General features: G+C 32.2%; 2 protein-coding genes across 6 annotated transcripts in view; one reads left to right on the top strand and one right to left on the bottom strand.

Moving 5' to 3' along the window:
- Positions 1–1,370: 1,370 nt before the first annotated feature.
- LOC111464950 (pentatricopeptide repeat-containing protein At2g27800, mitochondrial-like) lies at positions 1,371–4,525 on the bottom strand. 3 transcript variants are annotated; one of them, XR_002714121.1, is made up of 2 exons: positions 2,635–4,525; positions 1,371–2,101 (listed from the first exon to the last, which is right to left on the bottom strand). XR_002714121.1 is itself a non-coding variant. In XM_023109238.1 (1 exon), the coding sequence occupies exon 1, from the start codon at positions 4,336–4,338 to the stop codon at positions 3,046–3,048; it is 1,293 nt and encodes a 430-aa protein (XP_022965006.1). In that variant the 5' UTR covers positions 4,339–4,525; the 3' UTR covers positions 2,280–3,045. The 3 variants fall into 3 exon arrangements, 1 of the variants encoding a protein (XP_022965006.1); XR_002714122.1 differs by having other exon boundaries at positions 2,671–4,525; XM_023109238.1 differs by lacking the exon at positions 1,371–2,101 and having other exon boundaries at positions 2,280–4,525.
- A 6,217-nt stretch (positions 4,526–10,742) lies between these two features.
- The window catches only part of LOC111464667 (E3 SUMO-protein ligase SIZ1-like), a 17,635-nt gene continuing 15,700 nt past the window's right edge, over positions 10,743–12,677 (top strand). Inside the window, exons 1-3 of one of the 3 annotated variants that reach the window (XM_023108889.1) lie at positions 10,743–10,945; positions 11,157–11,209; positions 12,265–12,345. In XM_023108889.1, the coding sequence (XP_022964657.1) occupies positions 11,186–11,209; positions 12,265–12,345 (105 nt within the window). In that variant the 5' untranslated portion in view covers positions 10,743–10,945; positions 11,157–11,185. Of the gene's footprint in view, positions 10,946–11,074; positions 11,210–12,264; positions 12,346–12,677 lie in introns of all 3 variants that reach the window. The other 2 variants (XM_023108888.1, XM_023108887.1) reach the window with 2 other exon arrangements.

Below are 12,677 nucleotides of genomic sequence, written 5' to 3'. Positions count from 1 at the left end.
TTTTTTTTTTTTTTTTTTTTTTTTTTTTTTTTTTTTTTTTTTTTTTTTTTTTTTTTTTTTTTTTTTTTTTGTTGAGATTAGCTTTGCATATGATAGAATTTTGTTGGATAGCATTTTGAAGTGTTGCAGAGCTGTGGCTGCTGCTGTTATTATGAATTTAATAGCATACCAACAATGTTTTAAATGAGCTACTGTTATTGTGAATCATTTGGTAGAAGGAATGGATATCCAGAATTGGCTGTGGCTTTATTGATTTTGAGGGATTGAACAGATTCCTGAGCCGTTCTTCATATTAAAAAAATGGTTATTGATACATTAACCCAAGAATTTGTATATGATTGCTAAGATTGAGATGATGGGGGACAAAATTACAATTCAGTCTCTAAATTGTGTGTCTGGGTCGTTGAGTATCTCTAAAATTTTAATTTTGTGTTAAATATGTTCGACTTATTCAACTTTGTTTAAAATTTACATACCTATTAAACAGTGAATTGTGGATGATGGATGGAACGTATAGTCCTATCAAACATGATAAAAAATTTTAAAACTTATGAGATACAAAAGTACGTCGCTTTTTCTCCAAATTAGTGTCTATTATGCAAATTACGCTTTTTCTCCAAATTAGTGTCTATTATGCAAATTACAGAACCGTTTGCTTATGCAACGCACATTCATCTAGAATTTCTGGACAACGATTCTCATGGACATGGCTATGACGTACCATCCTTTCGAGAATACAAAAATTTTACTATAGAAAAACCTACTACTACTATAGAAAAATCTCCTGGCTTTCTTTTGAAATATGTAGCAAGAAAGAAATCAAAGAACATTTGCAAAAAAGACAAGCCAATGTTGTTTATGGTAAACTGTCTAATATTTTTACTTCCTAAAGTTATACCTCCCTCATTGTAAATTGGGAAGGTCTTTTGTAACCACAATGAATAATAAGTTTAAAAACCTATTATACTCCGAACTTTGGGTTGAAATGGAATATGTCCAGTTTTTTAACATAAAGCTGGTTTATTTTTTTGCTCATCCCCTCAGCAACATGTAAAAATATAATAGACGTCTTCGCCAATCCATGCTTTGTCAGTCTCTCTATTGTGCAATGTCGTCTCGGTCACATTCTCAATCTTGCTCGTGCTCTATTGCTCTCGCTCTTGATAGGATTCTTGATTCTGAAAGTGGAGAGAAGCAGAGAGGACACAAAGAATAAGGGAAGAAAAGAGGAAAGGTAAGAACAAGAAGGAAGGAGAGGGGGAGGGAGGAGTGAGACAAAGGGGGGAGGAAGAAGAGGAGAGAGGGAGAGAATTTGTTTTGTTTTAACCAAGTGAGCAAGGCGATAAAATTCAAGAAATTGAGTGGACTCAAAATTTTGAGTCATTCAGTTACATTATTCAAAAAGTTTAAGGATTAAGCTTACAATTTAAGCATACTTACAAACAAATTAGTACGATTAAACTTCATTGCAATCAATCTCAAGATACGTTTCTTATCTCCTAAAATTATATTCTCTACAACAAATCGTAGAACAAAAGTGTAATGTAATCACAAAAGCCTAGGTTTGGAATTGATTTCATTTTTCAATCCACGTGCAATTCTCTTTAAATCTTTTTAAACTCACAATATAGTAATAGATATCTTATTCACGATGCTAGAATAGCAAACTTATAGTTAAATATTATTTGCTTTTGGCGTATTGCTACATATAAATCCACATATATCTTTTTTACATTTACACAATTAGATTAATTTTCAGATCAATAGCAAACAGAAGATTAGTGTAATATACATTAAGCTCAAGTGTTGTTTTACTCCAATTCTTCATGTTCCTAAATGCAAATTCTACTAGACACCAACCTACTAGTCAAAAATTGAAACATGTCTTGAGCACTATAAATATAGCACTATCCTGCTGGACTTGTATGAATTTCTATATTGATTCCTCATGCAAAAAAATTCAGTGTTAAATGAACTCAGCTTGAAAAAAGTACCTTGAACTTGATGGGGGAAAAGCCATAAAGGGATCCCGAGCTTCTTTTGGAGAAGATATCATATAATTCAAGTCCCACAAAGACGGCTGCTTCGCATGAGAATACACCTATTATATGAAAAGAAATGAAGGGATGTGAGACTGTACCAGCAGTATACAGTTGGATTCATGAACTAAGTCGAAGTGCTTCACTGCTTCAAGTATTGTTCAAAAGTTTTTACGTTGTTGAGAAGAAAAGCATTTATAAGCTATTAAAGAAGTCTCAATAAGCTTTTATCTCTTACTCTTTTCCTCAGTAAATAGGTGTCGGCTAAGAAGCAAAGTTGCTTTACGAATAGGTTCTGACAATGGAATAGCTTATCTCTTACTCTTTTTCTCGATAAATAGGAGTCAGCTAAGGAGCAAAGCTGCTTTACTGATAAGTTTAGACAATAGAATAGCTTCTCTTTCTTTTTTTCTCAGTAAATAGGTGTCGGCTAAGGAGTAAAGCTGCTTTACCAATAAGTTCAAACAATGGAATAGCTTATCTCTTTCTCTTTTTCTCGGTAAATAGGTGTCGGCTAAGGAGCAAAGCTGTTCTACCAATAGGTTCAGACAATGGAATTGTGAGACTGTAAAGGAGAGGAGCGAAGCTACTTTACCAACAGGTGAAGGAGCGAAGCTGCTAGACTTTTTACCTTGCTGATTGACTAATATTTGTAGCGTTTTTAAGCCGTGTAGCCACAAAAGATATGCACCAGCTGTAACTCTTGAAGCTTCAAAAGATATGCACCAGCTCTAAGCCGAGTAGCCACAATTGATTGATGATTCTCCAGAAGAATCTTCTTGATCGATAACTAAATTAAGTAAAGCATCTGAATAAATCATAGGTTTCTAACTTTTCAGCAAATGGCATCGGTAAACCTTCCATTGATACACAACAACCACCGGGAGAAATCAAGACAGGCCGCTTTTCTATCTACTTGATCCGACTAAAACACACAGCGAGGCTCTGATATCAAACGTCATGAGTCCATCCTACCTTCAAAAACCACACGATCCATGATTCCAGATCATGGCCATCCACCATTTACATTTCCATAGTCATCTTCAAGCACATAGAGAAGTTTCCTATAAGTATGACCATCCACAAGTTCCTTCTCCTGCACTTCCCTCAACAAACTCGTGGCTTCTCCAACCCTCCCTCGCCTGCACAGTTCATCCAATACCGTCTTATATGTAATAAAATCAGGAGACCTTCTATTACCAATCATCTCCCACAAATAATTCACTGCTTCTTCAACCTCTCCATTGAGAGCCATAGCATTAACAATTGAATTATATGATATACTACTTGGCACAAACCCCTTTTCCTTCATTTCATTGCACAACTCCCTCGCATTATCCGTTCGCGCTTGCGCGCATAACCCGTGAATCAAATAATCATAGGAAAATGAATTTGGGAGGCTACTATAAACAACACCCATTTGGTGGAAGATCCTGAGAGCATCATTGACATGAAGGGATAGCACATACCCCTTTATCATACAATTTAAAGTAAATATGTCAGGTTCAATGCCATCATTCACCATCTGTCTGAAGAGGCATCTAATAGTCTCCATATACATGAGATTTATATAAGCATTACGACCCCGACTCAAGAATGCAGTAAAAAGCAGATTATAGGTTCTAATTGAAGGCCTACAGTTCAAGTTTTTGTTGTTCTGCATATGCTTAAATATATTGATAGCTCTAGTCAACTTCCTTGCCTCAGTAAAAAAATATATCATAGTATTGTAAAGAGTCTCAGAACCAATAGAAGGAACAGCAAGCACCTGATTCACAACATTATCCATTTCTTCGTACATTTTCGCCTCACCCAGCTTCTTAATTGTAATCTCATAAGTGGAAACATCATGTCTGAAACGAGACTGCTGGGAGGCCCAATTGAACAGTTCAAAGCACACCAAAGGATCTCCCTGAACAGAAATGACATTATAGAGTTCTTCGGAGTTAAACCTTGGAGGGATTTGAGAAATTGCGTGCTGAAATTGAGCCTCGTTCAGCTTAGGTTTGATTCTGGATTTCAATCTCTTACTCGCTCTCCTCCTAAAGGATCTTGAAGGTGCACTATTAGAGTAGAAATTCAAACAAAATTTCGTAAAAGAGAGGACGGGAGCTGGATAGTTTTGGATTTGAGATAGACGGAGAATATGGCTGAAGTTACCATGATCAGTATTCAAGAACCATGAATGAAATGAAAATCTTCTGAGACAAACGAAATGTGGATTCGATGGAATCGAGTTACAGAGCTGGTTAATGGAATTCCTCAAGAACTGAATGCGAATGCGAAGGAGGAGATTCATATTCTTCAGAACACGAAATCAAAAACAAAAAAAATCTCAAAACAAGATCAAAATGAAACTGAACTTCGAGAATTGAAGAGAGATTATAGCACAAAAATACAGATTTTCAGACGATTTGCTGCGAATTTTTGGTAGAAATGAAACAGGGCGCTCCAAGAAGGGAGAGGCGGACAATAGGTTTTAAAAATTTAGGGAAAAAAAAATCTCTTTTATTTACTTAGTTTTTAAACTCGGTTCCAATTTTAACCTTTGTCGTTCTTATCGAGACGACGCTCTTATCCGACTGGCTTACCCAGGCAAGGACATAGTCTATCGTAGCTAGCCGAGCCCAACATGAACTAAGCTCGTTATACACCAATCTGTAGATTTATGGGATGGTCTAATTGGGATGACTATTCATAAAAAGGTTGCCCAGGGGTCCGAGTATATCTAGTGAGTCTCACCGAGGAGTTCTTAAAGGCGGGTGATCCTATTTAGTTATCTCTAACGAAATATTCTCTCTAAGTTGGTCTATCTTCCGAAGGAGTTTCAACGATCCCAATCTGTAGCTATTTCTTACACCGTTCAAGCATGGATGATCCAACAAATTCAGGGTTAAGCTTGGATTATTGAGATATGCTGACTCCTTTTTCTAGTCTGTTTATTCTCGTTCTCATTTGCCATTACATTTCCTCCCGCTCTCTCTCTCAACAAAGTTATAATATGTTTATAGAAATTTACTACATGGAATTCTCGTTCTTATTTTTGTTGTTCAATCATAGCTCGTGGTCGCTCTCGATCTCATTGTCAAACTTGATTTCTTCAAATTTTTTGTTACTGCTTGTACTCTATTATCAATTTCGTTACACGAGTACTTTTCGAGGCCATCAATCTTACTCTCACTATCGTTTCCACTAATCTAAATAGCCTTTTACATATTAGGTAAGTATTCCAATGCTCGTGACATACAACATGCATGAAGTCCCATAGTTTCTAACCATGGTACATAGTTATGATGCAAACCATACTTTCGTTCCGTTTATGACATAACGTCCCGATGAAACATGCATATGTATACTCGACATATTTATCATGGTTAACATACATTGTTCATCAAGGTCTTATAGTCATAATGTGAACATACTGTCATAATATACATGGCGTGGCATACTAAAAGTATATGCATCATAAACATTTATATCATAATGTAATGTATATACATAACACACTATAGCATCCTAAAAATATGACACGTAAAGGGGCCGTAGGGTATGTATCATTCATATTAAACACAAGTCATCCGACCAAGTCTATGGGTATCCAACCGTAAGACCACTTACTTTGTTGGCCTAAATCGGAGTCATCATACTTTCTTAATGCTAACTTGAATCTATTTCCTGAAATCCAAAGAGTCCCACAATATCGGGTTAGAGACATATTAAATGATTTAACTTAACTTCGACATCAATTAATTCAACTTTTGGTTTAATGATACTTTAATTGGCTAAAGAGTTGTCATACGGATTTTAAATAATAGAAAATGATCCATCATTCCAATCTAAGACATCTAAGTTGTCTAAGTTGAGTCGAAGCTAAGCGAAGCCAAGAGTGAGTCGAGCGTAGGACGTCAGTGCGAGCCATGGTTAGGAATGCGGCTAGATAGAGCCGCAAATGCTGGGAGTCAGCTCAAGTCGCGTGCGGGTTGTGGGTTGGGTCAATTAGGATCGTCGATTAGGTTACTAGATCGGGTCGGTACAGATTGTTGATCGAGTCGATTGTAGTTTGGAAGTTTGGCCACAGGGTGAAGTGGATAGGTTTCAAGAAGTTGGTCGTGTTTATAGGCTTAACACGTTGTTGAAGACACAAGGCAAGAGTATACGGTGTTAAAATATAAACTACAACAAAGTTCGGTTTGCAAGAGAAGAGGCACATGCATCCCGTTACCATTTTTTAGATCCAATCCACTTTGAAAGTGAAAATCAAATACAAATATAAACACTTACGAAAGAAACCGGATCCAAAAACGTTTCAACCCAAAAAAATGTGTTAGTTTATGCAAATTTGTAATAGCTCAAGTCCCCCACTAGCAGATGTTATCCGTTTTAGTTCGTTACATCACTCTCAGCCTCACGATTTTAAAAATCGTATGCTAGATGGAAGTTTCCATACCATTATAAGAAATGCTTCGTTTTTCTCACCAAACGATGTGAGATCTCATGATCCATCCCTCTTGAGGGCCCAGCGTCCTCGTTGGCACACCGCCAGTATATATTGTCTAGCTCTGATACTATTTGTAATAGCCCAAGCCCACCGCTAGCAAATATTATCCGTTTTGGTTTATTACGTATCGTCGTTAGCCTCATGATTTTAAAACGCATCTGCTATGGATAGGTTTCCACACCCTTATAAAAAATGCTTCATTTTTCTCACCAACCAATGTGGGATCTCACGATCCATTCCTCTTGAGGGCCGAGCGTCCTTGTTGACACACCCTAGCAAATATTGTCTGGCTCTAATACCATTTGTAACAGTCCAAGCCCACCACTAGCTGATATTGTCCACTTTAGCCCATTACCTATCGTCGTCAGCCTCATTTCATATTAAGATCAAAACTACATACAATCAACTTGGGAAATATTAATTTTCTTGACCAACAAATTTATAAAAAGAGATCAAATATTTTGTGGTTCAGTCTTTTACAAACTCATTGTGTAAGATATCTACACTCAACTCTACATGAACCGTAACAACCAAGCTTACCGCTAGTAGATATTGTTTACTTTGACCCATTACATATAGATGTTAACCTCACGGTTGTAAAACTCGTCTGCTATGGAGATATTTTGCACACCCTTACCAGAAATGTTTTACTCCCCTCTCCAATCGATGTGAGATTTTAACGATTTAAATCAAATCATTTGTGGTAATTACAAAGTGAATCGTATCAATATTATTATCAGGGATAAGACACTCAACCATATCTATGTTATTATAGACCATTTATGAGATCCCACATCAATTGGAGAACGGAACGAAACATTTTTTATAATGGTGTGGAAATACCTCTCCTTAGTAGATGCGTTTTAAAATCGTGAGGCTAACGGCAACATGTAACAGACCAAAATAGACAAATATCTACTAGGGGTGAGTTTAGACTATTACATCATTTAAGTTATTGTTTGAACATTATACCCTCATATGTCTCGATAGTTTCTTACTTAACTCCACTCTATATTTCTTTCCTTTTTATTTTTTGTTTCTCGGGTTTGTTTTGATACTAACCTTTATTCCACGTGTACTATTCTAATACGAAAAATTAAAAATTTATAGGAAAAATTGATATAAGGTTGAATAATTTAGAGGTACGGAAAAGAATAATCAAATATGTATATTATATTTTCCCTTTATTTATGTAACGTGCAATTAAATTTGGCCCATCAATGTCCCTTTCAACAAGGTTGGTATAAATACCTTTCTTCCCCAACTTTGGTCACAAGTCAAAATAGTTGGGCGACCATAGTTTTTTTAAAATTAAAAAATATATATATATATATATGAAAGTTTTTTTTTTAATTTTTAAAAAATATTTTACTTCTTTTTTCACGGTTTCGTTAAAAAATACTCTTACTATTAACATATGAACAAAAATTATTAATATTTCGTAATTTTTTTTTCTTGAACCTTTAAAAATTAAATTGAATTCTTTAATTTTTTAATAAAAAGTTTTAAGAAATGGTCAACTCAGTATGAATGGTAAGTCATTTATATATGGTCTAACGTTTATGAGTTTTGTCATAATATAAATCTAAATAATTTCAATAATTAAATAATCAATTTCTTTATCCAGAAAAAACCCAATTATTATTATTATTATTATTATTATTATTTTGTAGTTTTTTTCCTCAAATTTTTTTCAACAACCAAACAGAATAAAAAACGTCTAGCTAAAATATAAAATCCCATAATCTCAATAAATAAATAAATAAATAAAAATCCCTTCAAAACTAAGCAAAATATGACCCAATTAAAAAAAATATATATATATATATATGTATGTATGTATGTATATATTTGAGGGTGGAAAATGGTCTTTCTTGACGACAACAAATGACTGATTGGAACGGTGAAAAAAGATCAACAAAATCTTTATCGCTACAAATTTGGTAATGCACGTGTTTTCTTTATTTTTTCCCGTCATTGATTATCTTTATAATCAAATTTTCGAGTAGTCTAGTCAATAGAAAAAGCTAATTAAGGACTCCGTGCATTTATAAAAAGTATTTAAAATATATAACTTAAAAAATATAATTAAATTTTGAAAAGTTTTATTAATATACTTACTTTTAAAAAAACTTAAAAACCTCCCTAAACTTAAAAAAAAATTAAAAAATATTCACGACTTTTAAAAAATCATATTAGAAAGTCGAAATAATTTATGCCGTGTCTTAAACAAATTATTTAATTTTTTTTATAAACTTAGAGGGTATTAATGCCACTTTTAAAATTCTGTAAGATTTTTTAAATATCGAGCCGTATTTTTTTTTAATATTTGTTTCTTAAATGGAAGAATATTAATGAAACTTATTAAGGTTTAAAAGATAATTTTAAAATACTATTAAAAGTAAGGGTATTTTTGAAATTTTGTTAAAGTTTAAGGATATTATTGAAAGTTTAAAAAATTTAAGGATATTTTAAATAAAATATCATATTTAAGGATATTTTTATCGCATTTTGATAAATTTAAAAATAAAATATGCACATGTTCTTATTCTTATTATTTTGCGAGAGAATTATTTATAATTCACTAATTATTCGAATTTCCACGTGTTCGAAGAAAAATACAAATCCATTCCGTTATTCTATTCTTGTGTTCACATGTGAATAAGACACCAATCTACGGCCGCGACAAGCCCACGTCGACAGGGGTAGTTTGGTAGTTTCGTATGCCCAGTTTTCCTCATCGATTTTTTTTTTCTTTTTAAAAAAGATTCGATATAGATTAAAGGCGCATTTAAATGGTGGGGTACTCCTAACTTTCCCCTCCTTTTTGTCCATTTTTAATTTATTTTATTTTTAAAGCTTTTAAAAAATTATTGACAGTATTTTAGGAAATTTAATTGATTGGTAAATTTTAATTTTATATTACAATATATATATATATTAGTTTTTATAAATTAATTATTTAGAAATTTATAGGATTTAAATTAAGTTATTTCTTTAATTTAAATTATTGTAAACAAAATTTTTATAAAATAATTATGAATAAAACGAAATTTAATAATGAAGATACGAATAATTATAGAATTTAAAGTTTATTTAACCAATTTTAAAGATAAACCAAATTAAAAAAATTATATATGAAGTATTAATATCATATTACTATTAATCAATTATAACTTTGCAGTTTTAATATAATACGTGTATGTTTTACCATTTTTGTTGATAAAATTATAATTAATTAAGTGATAATTAAATAAATTAATTTAATTACTGAAAATAATTAAACAAGTACAAATTAATAAGAATAATAAAATAGTATATTAAATAATTAAGATAGCATAAACTATTAATTATAAATATATTGGTTAAAATTTAATAAGTCTAAATAATATATTAATATATTAATAATTAATTATTTAATTAACTAATTAGGATATATTTTTTACCGTTTCAAATATTAAAAACTCATGTTTGGAATTTTAAATTCCTAATAATAATATCCTATATTTGAAAAAAGAAACAGAATTTAAAAATTTTAATAATAATTCTTTTATTTATTTTTAATTAACTGAAAAATAATATTTGGGTCAGTAATAAAATCTAATAAATAATTAAAAATAATAAGGTGAGGCAAATTAAATCAATTTGAAATGAATTTACAAACTCTAATCTCAACCTAAATAGATCATATATATCATAAAAAAAAATAGATCATACCATATCATAAAAGTTTTTTTTTAATGTAAAAAAAACAACTACAAATTATTTTTCGAGACAGAATAATAAATTAAAGTAATATAAATAAAATAATAATATATAAATATTAAAATTTACGTTTTTTAACCTTATATTATATTTTTGTTTGTCAAATATAATTAAATTATTTACTTGGGTCATTTATTTATTTTTTATTTATTTTTATTTTTTTCTTTGTGTAAAATAAAAAATTAAAAAATTAAAAAGCAATTATTTGACTCCAAAATGTGCCCGGCTGGTTACTGATTTTAGGGGAAAAATCGTGCGAACAACATCTAGGGAAGTTCGATGACGTGTCACAATAAGAAGCATTCTTGTACACGTTATCTTCAAATCTGAGCCGTCGAATTAATTAAATATAAGAAATGATAAATGATTAAATAAGTTTAACGAAATGAAAATTACTTACGAGTACAGCGTATCGCAGCCCGGACATGTTCTCCGTCATAAACCGGAATGGATAATCGCCGATGAGTCCGAACTTTGTAATTGGAGGGGGATTGGTTCTGGTTGGGGTTTCGGTCAAAAAGAAACACTAGCGCTAAAGGACAGGTTCGAGTGGAGAAGTCGGCGTGGGCGACCCGAGCGTTTCTTCATCAATATACGGATTTCAATTCTTCTTCCACTTTGTAGAAATCCAATTTTCCTTTAGGTAACTTCGCAATCTGATTTTACGCTATCTATTACTTCAATTGATTGGTGGCTTGTTTTTTTTTGATCAATTATGCTTGAATTTTGTATGTGAATCTGATTTTGTATTCATTTTGGTTGTTTTCATGAGATCAATCGCAGTTTTGAGGACCATGCGTTGTTGGTGTGTGTTGAGTTGCTGATAAAATCGTCTTTTTGGCTCATCATCGTTGGGGATTTTGCGGGTTGTTGCTTCGAAGAGATGGACTTGGTTGCTAATTGCAAGGTACTTGATAATCCTGGGTTTTAGTTCAATTTGTATTGTTTCAGTGCAGGTTGTAATTTTTGTGGCTGGTAATTTGAATTTGGGGATACTCTACTCATTTGTCTTGTCACTTGGCTTGCTTCTGGATTTGTTGCTGTAATGTAAGGTTAATGTCGACTTTTGGCTCTAAAATGTCGTTTAGCTATATTTCTAGGGGATTTGCTCCTCTGGGTTACTTTTTCTTCTTCTTTATTCTCTGTTAGCTTGAGATGATTGGGATGACACAAGTTTAACTTAGAGTTTGTTTTTTACATTTTTCTAATTACGCTCTTGATGTTTACTGTGATTGCTGAACACTGTTAAAATTCCTTGAATTCAATCAAGTGGCCAGCCTTTTGAGTGATTGAGTCTTTCAAGCTCCCATCTCACTTGGATTACTGTTGAACTATTTTTTACTATCAAATTTAAATGTAATATTGTTGATTAAACTATAGCCTTGAGTGTTGAACTAAGAGATCATAGAAAGTTAGCGTGACTTTTGTTTTTTATAATGAACCAAATAGGTATAGCAGGGTTTGGCCAGTTGAGTATTTAGGAAGGATTACTGTAGTTTGATTAGGTAGTCGTAATATCATTCCATCTAACTGCATCATTTTTTCAGGCCATTTATATTTCAATGCAGTATAGGATTGCAAAGTTCAGAAGAGAAGAAGTCTAGTTTTGGCTTAAATTGAATGCAACTCATCTAGAACAATACTTTAATCTTGTATAGTATAAGATTGAACACATGTTTATGATGTTAGTCTTAGTTGTCCAAAAGTCCAGTTTTTCATTTTCATTTTCTATTTGCTGGTTTATCTTCTTCATAAATTTCAAACTTCTTATTCATCATTTAAGAAACTCCAAAATTAGCATTACTAATTAAATTTGATTTTTTGGTGGTTGTAACTTTGGTTAGACAGAGTACATCTTTATCCTTCCTTGCATTGATTTTATTAGATCAATTTGGATATTATGAAGAAATTTTAATGCTACTGATTTGATTTCTACTTGTGATGTTTCATTTTCACTTGTAGGATAAATTGGCTTATTTTCGAATAAAAGAGCTCAAGGATATTCTCACTCAACTAGGTCTCTCAAAGCAAGGAAAGAAGCAGGTGAATTGTCTGAATGTTGAATGTTATTTTTTATTTTGATGAGAAACAGTCTTGTTGAGAGAAATGTAAGTAATACACAAGAATTCAAAGAGGGTTGAGGTGAATACAAAGGTCCAAAAGACAAGAAGAAAGCTATTATAAGAAGTCCTAATTGTTGGTTTCAGTATCATTATCTTGAACATGTTGTTTGATTCAAATTGTATAGTGGTACATTGGCAAACGTCTGATGGTGGTTTTTGACTTTTTCTACTTCTTGCGCAGCATGGTGCATGAACATATTTCATTTCTGCTGGAGTCTGGATGTCACTCAAAAAAAAAAAAAAAAAAAAAAA

Source organism: Cucurbita moschata, unplaced genomic scaffold (genome assembly GCF_002738365.1).
Source record: "Cucurbita moschata cultivar Rifu unplaced genomic scaffold, Cmos_1.0 Cmo_Scf00031, whole genome shotgun sequence".
Taxonomy (NCBI): domain Eukaryota; kingdom Viridiplantae; phylum Streptophyta; class Magnoliopsida; order Cucurbitales; family Cucurbitaceae; genus Cucurbita; species Cucurbita moschata.
Note: the sequence above shows the minus strand (reverse complement) of the source record. Positions and strands in the feature narration are given on the sequence as shown.

Coding starts and splice junctions, on each gene's coding strand:
- LOC111464950 (XM_023109238.1), bottom strand. CDS start 4,338: ATGAATCTCCTCCTTCGCATTCGCATTCAGTTCTTGAGGAATTCCATT.